The 11,714-nt window shown below is 34.5% G+C and overlaps 1 protein-coding gene across 6 annotated transcripts in view; it reads right to left on the bottom strand.

The window, feature by feature from the left end:
• CNTLN (centlein) overlaps positions 1 to 11,714 on the bottom strand; it is a 267,553-nt gene that overhangs the window by 112,459 nt on the left and 143,380 nt on the right. For all 6 annotated transcript variants that reach the window (XM_062018635.1, XM_062018636.1, XM_062018632.1 and 3 more), the window contains one exon: positions 5,197 to 5,391. In XM_062018635.1, coding sequence (XP_061874619.1) covers positions 5,197 to 5,391 — 195 coding nt within the window. The remainder of the gene's footprint in view (positions 1 to 5,196; positions 5,392 to 11,714) is intronic.

Below are 11,714 nucleotides of genomic sequence, written 5' to 3'. Positions count from 1 at the left end.
CTAAGGGAATATAACCATTTATTGATATCATTGATATTCTCCATCATTAAAGAATAAGTATCTACTTACTAAGTTTTCTTCCCTAAGTTGGTCCATTTCAGTTCCATTTTACTTTCTTCAAAGCCTAAGCATCCAAGGCAACAGTGATAAAGTCTGTTCCTCAAACAATGTGCTGCATTATTACAGAGTTATAAATCTTCACTATGATTTCATGTCATCTCGTCATATACAAACACCTTTATAGTACAATATTTTTCAGTTGCTTTAAAAAATGTATTTTGAGATCTCTGTGAGCAATTTCAGGGCTTTTTAAATAAACTGCATATTTCTAAAAACTGAAAGATACTTGTGATATGTTTTGACCCATAGAGGGTGTAAGACCAAGAAACTTCTAATGGTAAGAAATTAAATGGGCAAGTTTCCTAACAATAAAGCTTAAATAAGTGCAGTACAGAAAGCATTTGGTGGGGATGCAGTTTCAGTAACTGAAATGATCCCAATGTATAAAATAACATTTTTACTACCACAGTTTGAACAGAATATGGGTCTTGTCATTCTGGATTATTACCAAGAAACAGAAAATTAAGGTTCAAAAGTGGAATTTAAATATTCACCTTGCAATACTAAGTATATTGGATAAACCTAGAACCACTAAACTAAACGACATTTACACTCTCCAATTATTTTTTTACCATTTGTATTTCAATCAAAATCAGCATTTTAAAGACTGTACTACATAAGCTTATGAAACCGAAATCACTGAAATACTGATTTTAGAAAACCAGCAAATCACACTGATAATAGGACTTGAAGGATTTTTGCATGCAACAACAGATGTAGCTTTTCTTGAAACATTCTGTTTATGTGTTTCTCATATAGATCTTTCTAAATTCAAGATTTTACAAATCAGAATTTTTTTAAAAAATAAGCTTAGATGTTATATCTGTGTGCAAGTTCTACTTACATTTTTTAGTGGTATTTTTTGGTCTGACTACTTTTTAAAACGTCACAATGAGAAATTAAGGTACCATTATAAAAGTGCAAGTGAATTTTGTACTAGGTAGAACACACATACCTGTCAGATGCTATAGTTACAAATAAAAACATTTAAAATCTGTTAGTTGATGTCCTTTGATCAAGTATCGTCTCTTAATACTGTCTTTGATGCCTACAAATGTATGAAAGTAGGAATCAAGATAGGAATTACTGTTTTGGTTCAGTAAACATATTTAAATATTTACTATTCACATGGGTAATAGTTATGGTATACTAACTGTATGACTAAAAGTATGATATACATCTCAAAACTAAAAATGAATACCAGAAATGAAACAAAACCAAACAACAATTATATACAATGAAATTAATCAAACCTCACAGGCTCATGTTTTGAAAACTTTAAAATGGTTTTGTTCTGTTCTTTTTTACTTTGTGGTATGAACACAATATCCAACTAAAAAGATCTCCAAATTAAAGATGCCTAATGTCTCTGATCGGAGAAAAGGTAAGAGCTACTGAATGCACACATATTAAGATGCAAATAGAAATCAACTGTAAAGCAAATTGAATTTCTTCATCACACTCATTACCAGAACAGTCAAAATAAAATCAATCAAAGTTTGCCTTCACCAATATATGTGCTACACTGACTGCATTAAGACTACAGTACTCAAAAGGTATATTTTATCTTTAATGAGAAACCCCCCCCCCCAGATATTCTTAATAATAATGCCAATAATATAAAACTAATTTTTCTCTGACTACAATACAATTACAGAACAGAAAGAAAACTTCAGATCCAACAAAATGTATGTGCTAACATATGCAACACTGACATATAATATTCCTGGTTAGTGAAAGTCTGAAGAAGATACATTAGTGTTGCTGACAGACTGCTACCAAGTCCCACAGGATAAGCTTTCAGCAAGGCAAATGTGAATATAGTCAAGAAATTACTACAGCAGAAACACAATTGTCATTTAAAACAACTTCTTTTTTTTAACGAAGGACCATTCTGAAACATGATAACAGGAAAATTCAGAGATTCCTACATTGCTTTGGTGTCCTGTTAATTATGCCTCTAGTCCAAATCAATTGTGTTGTTCTGATGTTCCATCCAAGAGGCAGCAGAATGAATTAGGAGGTTCTCTTAATCATGTTTAACTTAAGACCTTTCCAAACAATTGAAATTCTGGTTATCTAACAGGTCACAGAAGTAATGATAGATAATCATTTTTTCCCCTGCAGAAACCTCAGCTGTGTAACCACATGATAATCACTCTATTTTAAACATTTTTGCTATACGCTGAAGTTGTTAATGAGAAATTCGGCTACCATCAAAATGTGGCCAACAATAAGCACTTAAATACATTCCAAATAAGCATACTCTGGTCTTTCAAGCTGAGAAAGACTGTATGACAACAAAATCTGGGAAATTTCCTATAGCAGAATGGAAGAATATTAGTGAATAGAAAATATCAACCATGTTAAGCAAATAAGTACATACTGCTTAACAACTTAGTTGTCCTACAAACCTAGCAACTATGGACTCTACTTAGATGTACTTCCCTTCTTACAAGGTTGCTTCAGTAGCATTAATAATTTTTACCACCAGAACCTGGATTAATTTACTAAAATCTTCAGGTTCATACACTGTTTTTGTCTTACTATATTACACTCATTACCATTAACTTGTCTGCTTTTTTTCTTTCCTATCACGTCTTCTCCACTGGCATTGGTAAATAATCTGACTGAGCTTGTCACACTGATGTTCCACTGATATATTTCTGCAATAGGTCAGACTGAATTTATATTCACTAACAAAACCAGAAATTCTCTGAATAACCATGACAAGTACACTCCCCCAAATACACCAGCAACAGGAAGAGTGCCAGGAAGTTGAAAAGACTGAGACAGGATTAAAATGGAAACATATCAGGAAGTCAACAGAAGGCTACAGGAAAAAATTATTTGCACTCATGTTCACCATCAGGTAATTTTACACTGCTTCACATTTGGATCCTAACTTACATGGAGCATACTGGTTAATGTATTTCAAGTTCAGAAGTCACTAGAAGGATATTGAATAAATGGACAAAATAGCAACAGTTTACCCATACTGGATGTCGTTCACTTAAAATAACCAAAGGAAATCAAGAATAAATTTGAACTATCAGTTGTAGAGATTGTTACTAGCTTCTAAAATAGTCTTACTTTTAATCTCAAAAATTTCGTTAAGTTCTCGGAAGAAGTAAACAAAATTATCTGAGTGAAGCAGTCTATTTGAAATGGTTTTCAGCAGAGCTATATGCTAGTAGCTCATAAAGAACAACAACTGCTCTACTTTAGGGGGAGGAAAATTTTTTTTTTTTACAGTTAAAGAACTGCTTTAATTATGAGAAATAAGTAAGAGCAATAAAAGTTTACTCAGTGCAAAAGAGTAACCTATGGTGTTGCACATATTCAAAAATATAGAAAGGCAGGAGGCTAGTGTAGTAACAAATTTTTCTAATACTACCAAGCTATTCTGGATAATAAAGACAAAAGCCAATGTCAATTTTAAGAACTGGTCCACAAGGTATATGGCATGATCATATAATCAACTGCCACATAACATCCAGGTTAGACAGTACAGACATTGTACATGGTGGAAAGCATTTACTTCACAAAGACAACAAAGACAACAAACTCCTTAATCTCAGGAAATATAATATAAAGATACCATAAAAGCTTTTACGATAAAAAATATCAAATAGTCTGACAAAACAAACTGAAAAAAAATTCTTTAGAGGAATACAAGATGATGGAAGTAGAATGACACATTCAGAAATATAGTCTGAGCATTCAAAAATCATGATCCAACATCGTGTTCAGAGCAGAAACAGTTTAAGAGTAATTTTATAGTTATAACATGTCAAAAAAATACACAAAAAATCTTCTAAAAAACAAAAACCCTATTTATTTATAAGATCCAGAAAAAGGTCAAGAGTGTACCAAGAGGTAAACACTCCACAAGAAAGACTTAATGTATTTTATAATTTGTGAAACAAAATTATCAAATAATTAGATTAAGGGGAACATTAAAAATGACACAAGACACAGGTTAATAATCTTATGATAAACACTGGACTAATACTCTGGATAAAGTTAGAACATTAAGTGTGGGATGACTATCATGAACACATCCAGGAGATAGCATATTCTTTGTCTTCTTTTTTCTTTCACAGCAGATTACTACATAAACTTTGAGGAACTAAACTCTCTGTGGTTTTTTAATATTCAAGCTTCTTTGGGCTCATGAACAATCCTTGATGACAGATCTATCTTACCTACCCAAGCTATGTGAAGTTTTGCATTTAACAACCATTAACATCTTAACTGTTCTCTCTTCTCTGCTCAGTCAAGGGAAAGAGTGTATATAAAACTGAAAAGCTTAATACATCTTATTAACGCATCTATGGAAGAAAGCAAGCAACAGAGTTTACAAAACTATTGTGGGTAGATCATACTGAAGACTTTCAGACTCACTTTAAGCCATAAATTTGCTTCAGAAAATGTCAGGGAAAATGAATGTCAAGGACTTCAGAAAATGAAAGACCTGTCACACTTGTAAAGTTGGAGGTCTGTTAGTAGAAGAGATTGCTTAATTGTGACAAATTATAATATATATATAATATAATTATAGCATGAGTAATTTTATTTAAAATATTTATAATAATTATAATGTAATTTAATAGTTCCAAATGGAACATTAATGCTCAGAAAGTTTTAGATTTCTACTCACCATAATGCTTCTTTAGATCTATGATCCAAAGTTTTGTTGCATGATCAGGCACAATGAAACAAATCAGGACCAATACATTTCATTTTCACAGAGGAAATGCAGAAATATCACAATTTTTTCTAGGATTTTTTTTCTAGGAACAAAATACCTTTGGTTTTATTTTTGGTATCTTTTTTAGAGAATATAAACAAAGAATCTCGTTGAATACTGATACTGCTACTCATGTTTTTTCCCCAGAAAAAAATTAATTGTGAAGTGCCTTCTAATAGCAACAGTAGAAACAGTTGCAGACAACTGCAGCAGTGCAGTTTCTCATAAAAAAAATCCCTGCAATTTCCTTTAAAACTATCTGATACAGAAGCTTAACTTAAAGCAAGAACAAGCAACTTTTATTGCTCTAGAAGGGGACTTACCTGTTCTTCACCTTTTGGCGAAGAATTCTGATGTACTGTATTTAAAGCATCGTGAGCATCCTGAAGTTGCTCTTGTAACTGACAAATCTTTTGATCTTTTTCAAGTAATTGATCCTGAAGGGTGGCATAGTTTTGCCGCAGTTGAATTTCACTTGTTTTAACAGCTTCAAAACATGAAGACAATTCATTATAAAGCTATGAGAGGGGATAAGAGAAATAACAGGATTAAACATTGCTTCAATGCAGTTACCCCTACCATTCTATGATTCTATGAGTCTATGATTCTATGATATAAATAGAGAAGATGAAGTATAATTTAAGTAACTTATCCACAAAAATGACACTTTTTTACATTTTCACCATTTTTTCCACACTTCTTCTCCTTTTGCCTTCTGTCATACTTTATACATCTGAAAATAGCTATTGTAACAACTACTGAAATAAGTTTTTCCAGATAAACACAACTTATATTAGAATATTATCAGCTTCAGTTGAATTTTTATGACATTTCTTAATAGAAATGGACACCTAAAAATAAGAGTTTGACTTCTTGAACAATTTAAATAAAACACAGAAAAGAAAAAGAAATTACATCAAATGGAATATCGGTCCTGGGAATAAAATATATGGAGAAAGAATACCAAATACCTCCACTGTCTTTATAGAGTAGTTTGCTCTTTTAAAACTAACATTTTTAATGCAGCTTGTATAGCAATATCATGAATCCACTAACACCTACTGCATTTTGTATGAAGTGTGAAAGAGATGTAATTATTCTGTGGGAATTTTTTTGACATTAAGTATAAAATCCATAGATTACATTAGAAGTTCTTCTCCCTGGCTGTTGCTAAACTGACTTGCTGAAACTAGAATACTGTACATATTCAGCAATCACTTTAGAATAGAATACACACACACAGAGCATTCCTAGAACTACATCTAAGTAATAACTAGCAGTACCTGACATCTGAAAAAACACACTTATTCTTCAAGAATAAGAGATCTTAAAAACTACCCCATCCCTCCATTTTTGCCCTTCTTCCACATAAACACCTGAAACTGTTGAAAACTGAATCCTCCTTTTACTGAAAACAATACAAAAATCCAGTTTGAAAAAGAAAGCTGTAGTTAAAGAAATAACAGTACATATTCTAAAAGAAATATTACTCCACAGCTTTCCCACCTAAGCATATACTCCTCACCCTCTTCATTTCAGTTCTTCCTTTGGTTGTCCTTTCTCTCAAAATAAACAATATTCCCTCTATCTTAAAATAATTACTAGAAGGAGCGTATGTACTTCTGCAGAATGGTTTTATTATTTATGCATGGTTTTATTTAGAATATATATTTCTATAATTCAATTGAAAACAAACTAATTAAATATGAAAATCCAATTTTCTAAATTTACCAATCATGTTTCTAAGGAACTAACAGAAGTCATTTTACTTTTAAAAAATATATTTTATTCTTTATTTTACTAGTTGTCTTATTACCTTTACTTAAATCATAACATTTCTTTCTTCCTTTTGTCTGCTTACATCTCTTAGAAGTTAAAGTCTGAAAAATAATCATGAATTTTAGACTTTGAAACCGTCTACATTAAGGCTTTCTAAGAAATTTGGAAACAATAATCTCCCTTTCTTTCCTTTGTCCTACCATTTCCTACTCCCACGGGCTCCCAAAATCCACTTAGGACAAAGTAAATTACTTCTTGCCTATTTCCAAGGCAGATCATAGATCTAGTCTCTCAGGCAAAATTAATTCAAAGTCCAGATAGACTGATATTTTGAATGAGTCTTAAATATTAAACTTTGAAATGTCAAAGCCTGTTGAATCTTTCTTTCATATTTAAGATAGCTTGCATCATCTCTAGAAATGTAAGTTCAAGATTAGCCAATTACCTGTGGAAATCAGTAAGTATCTCACAGTAAAATAAAGCCCGTTTATCAAATGAACATGAATTTTTAGATAATGTCCTTCCAAACGAATGGAACACAAAGACACAGTTACTTCCAGCTAGAACTATATAAGCTCATTAGCTAGATCACATTGGTATGACAATATGCTCGTTTTACGACTAGCAGCACTTAAGTGGTTGTAATTACAGTATCTGAACGGTAACATCCTAGTAAGATAAATGGAGAACATAAAAAATATTATGCTTTTTTCAAGCTGGCAGACACATCCCGTAATGTAGCTAATGGGTACTTTTGATAGTCAACATTTGTCAGGACAAGACAAATAGCGTGTCTTTTGACTTGCATAAACTTTTCCAGTCTTTCATACTTTGAAGATAGCAGTAACAAAACACGCAGATTTCAAGCATAAAACCACCTAAAAGCTATGTGCAAAAAAATCACTTTCACACTATTCACCTTTTTATACCGAGGTTGATGGATTTTTTTTAACCAGCATCAACATAATAGTGTATAAGACTCAGATTATTTCTTTTTTTTAACATCTGGACATTCAAAAATGAAAATTATCTGTATGAAAAGAAATATTTTATCTACCATCTACAGATAACTAGAACAGCTTCTAAATTCCATTTGGCTCCTTACCTTTTTTTTTTTTTTCAAAAAGACTGTTTTGTGGATTAAATGCATGCCTAAGGTTTGCACTACATTATTTTGGGGTTTTCTACTCATTTCGAGTCCTGTTTTAGAAGTGGCACCACATGTGTGTACACTCACAGTAAGTACATCGCAGAACATACAGAATCATACAACATAGTGAAACAGGTCTAACATTAATATACAGAAAGTTGGCTGTAGTGAGACAAAATGTAAAATGGAGATCAGAGAACTAGAGATGAGACATTGAGTAGAAAACCCAAAAGAAAGATAAAAATATTGTAAATTATTTATCTCGGAACTAGCAAGCTTCACAGAAAAGAAGAGTGAAATCTTGACTACATATAAGCGAGTTGTTATACCTTACATGAATGTCAATAAGACATGAGATTTACTGAGGAAATTTTTTAATCCCCATGAAGAGACATTAGAAAAAATCTTTATATTCAAACTATCAAAAGAAAAATGAAAATATTTAAAATCATTCTTTATACTTCTTACAAAATTTGGTAGTCAAAAACAAAAGACAACAGCCAGTGACACAAGACTGTGCTCTGCAAAAACTATTACACTGACTATATTTTGAGAATCTCTTTCTAATGCCTTAGAGCTGTCCCTTCTCTGATAGGCAACATAGACTATTACAGGTGAAGGTACTTAAAAACAAATAAAAAAGATTAAATGTATCTGAAATCAGCACACTGTAATAAATTTAGACTATATGACACAGGAGAGTTATTTGTCAGTCAGGAAGGAAGAGTAACTTAGCTGAGCTACAAAAAAAAAAAAATTATCCCATATTTCTCAGCTACTCTAACAATTTCCTATATTGATTTAACTGATTTTATCAGAAAACACTTTTTGCTAGATCTTTTTAAGAGTTACTTAAACCAAGATAACTTCATTAGAACAATAGGTATGCTTAATGTCATCAAGTAACCTAAAAATTCCAGATCAAAACCAAGACTAAAAAAAAAAAACAACTGTGACTAATGCCTGCTTACATGTGATAGAAAATCTTTAACATGGGGTGATGTAAAGCACTGACATACCTTAAATATGTGTGATGGCAAAATTAAGTTAGGTCAGGCCATGGAAAGCTGAGGAATTATAACAAAATCCAGTATAACTAAGCAATTCACTTACACTATCTATTGTATTGTATGTTAGCCAGAATCATAGTGCAACTATGTAGTGGTTTTGCCTGGGCCAGGTTTTTGGTAGCAGGAGGGCTAGGGGGTAGCTTATTTAAACAAAAAGCTGCCAGAAGCTTCCCCTGCAGTTGACAGCGCTAAGGCCAGTCAGTTCTAAGATGGTCCCAGAGCTGACCAAGACCTGGCCAGTTAATGACTGAGGTAACACCTCTGTGAGTAAGGTATTTGAGAAGGGGATGAAGTTGTGGCACAGTTGCTAAACTGCAGCAACAACAGGGAGTGAGAATGTGAAAACATCTCTGCAGACACCAAAGTCAATGGAAAAAGAGAGGATACTGCTGCTTAGGCCCTGAAAGAAAGACTCCCCTGTGACCTGTGGTGCAGCCCAGGGTGAGGCAGCTGTGCCCCTACAGTCCATGGGGAGGCCACTGCGTAGCAGAGATCCACTCACAGCTCATGGAGGACCTCACGCCAGAGCAGCTGAATGCTTGACAGAGGTCGTGACTCTGTGGGAAGCTCACGCTGGAGCAAGTTCCTGGCAGGACCTGGGAGCCTGTGAGAAGAGAAGAGCCCACGCCAGAGCAGGTTTGCTGTCAGGACTTGTGACCCTGTGAGGGACTCAGGCTGGAACAGTCGGTACCTGAAGGACTGTTCTCCCGGTGGATGACCCATGTTGGGGCAGGGTGTGAGGAGCTGCCCCTGTGAGAGGCCTCATGCCAGAGCAGTTCGTGAGGAACTGTAGCCCATGGGAAAGACCCATGTTGGAGAAGTTTGTGAAGGACTGTCTCTCATGGGAGGGACACCACACTGTAGCAGTGGGAAGTGTTATGAGGCCTCTCCCTGAGAAGAAGCATCAGCAAAGTCCATCCGTAATGAACTGACCGCAGCACCCATCCCCTGTGCTGCTGGGGTGGAAGGAAAAAGAGTCTTGGGAAGAGGGAGGTGTGGGGGAGGCATTTATAAATCAAACCTTTTTCTCCCCGTCAAGTCTGTTTTGCCCATGACACTGATTGCTGAGTGATCTCCCCGTCCTTATCTCAACTCACAAGCCATTTGTTACACTTCTCTCTCTCTCCTGTCCAGTTTAGGAGGGTGAGCGATATTACGACTTGGTGGGCACCTAGCACCCAGCCAGGGCTAAACCAGCACAAACTGGAAAAAACTGCAGAAGCAAACAGTTGACACAAATGATCAATACTTACAAAAGTGTGCAAGATCTATTAGAACTAGGTTTAGACTTCTCCTGTGCTGAGAATTAATAGCTAGGACATATTTTCCAGTTTCAAAATTTCCAGTTTCATAATCCAAAAAGCATTTAGTTAAATTCTCATAGACTTTTCTATGGTATCAACTAAAACGCAGAAAGTGGAGACATCCAGAAGATCTCCTTCAAAGGTAAAGTCCATGGAGGAACTGACACTAAGGTTGATCCAACTACTAAAATACATTATTGGCTAATTATATACACTGATTGTACAATAAGTATTATCCTACATTAAACATTGAATTTGAAGACTCACATCCATAAAGCAAGCATAATACAGAGAGCTGAGTAAATGAACTTGAACATACAGTAATATTGGACATTTAATGATGACACAAATAAGAAAAAGTTAGTGTAAATTAAGACCCATTAAAACTAAGAGAAACTACCATAGCACCATCACACTGTTACAAGATCACACTGTTTCTAGTAATTTGAAAAGAACAAGGGCAGAAATTATCTGGAGAAGCTCTAAGGTGAAACTGAAGAAGCACTCCAGACAGACTATACACTGCTCACTCATGGCATTTAGTTTTCAGATGGCAAGGCAGGGTGACTGATTTTTAAAGACAAGATCATGAAACTTACCTATAATACAAGAGAAAAATTTCTGACACTTTGAGCAAACCAGAGTCTACCAGGATTTCTTCAGCTTTAACCCAAGACACATCTGATGCCAAAACCTGCTTGTCAGTGTGTGACCAACTGTACTGGTATTTGGTATACAAGAAATAAACTTACCTAATTAACATACTTTCCAACAATAGAAAGCAATACCAGAGCTTGAACTAAACTGTGAGGTGATCTTTGTTAAAGATCTGAGTTTCTCACAGCTTATGAGGGGCAGCTGAACGTACTGGGGTTGTTTAGCCTGGAGAAAAGGAGGCTGAGAGAAGACCTTTTTGCTCTCTAGTACAACCTGAAAGGTGGCAGGTGGGCATTGGTCTCTTCTTGCAAGTGACAGGATAAAGAAAATGGCCTCAAGATGCGGCAAAAGAGGTTTAGATTGCATAGTAGGAAACATTTTTTCACCACAAGGTTTGTCAGGCATTGGAACAGGCTGCCTAGGGAAGTAGGTGAGTCAACATCCCTGGAGATCATCAAAAGACATGCAGATGTGGCACTTAGGGACATACTTTAGTGGTGGACGTGGCAGTTCTAGGTTAATGATTGGACTCAATGATCTATAGGTCTTTTCCAACCTAAACAATTCTAAGATTCTATAAAAATGATGATTCATTTATTACTGATGCGGGCTTCAGCATTTTTGACTGGACAGTTAGTTTCTCTCACCTCTTATAATGTGTAAAAGAACTTATATTTCTCATTCCAATTTGAGCGAGAACCTGCATTGTGGCTCCACTTCCATATCTATAAGGTTTTAGGTTTTGTGAATTTTCCAGTTTACTGCTGTATATGTAAAAAGGAACCATTTGTGTGATTTTTAACTATTCTTAAAGGTTGTTGCAGTAATATTCAATAACTTTAGTATGGCATAGCCAGTAACTTGACATTTTGATTACAGTT

Source organism: Colius striatus, chromosome Z (assembly GCF_028858725.1).
Source record: "Colius striatus isolate bColStr4 chromosome Z, bColStr4.1.hap1, whole genome shotgun sequence".
NCBI lineage: Eukaryota > Metazoa > Chordata > Aves > Coliiformes > Coliidae > Colius > Colius striatus.
This window is presented reverse-complemented; position numbering and strand designations above follow the sequence as displayed.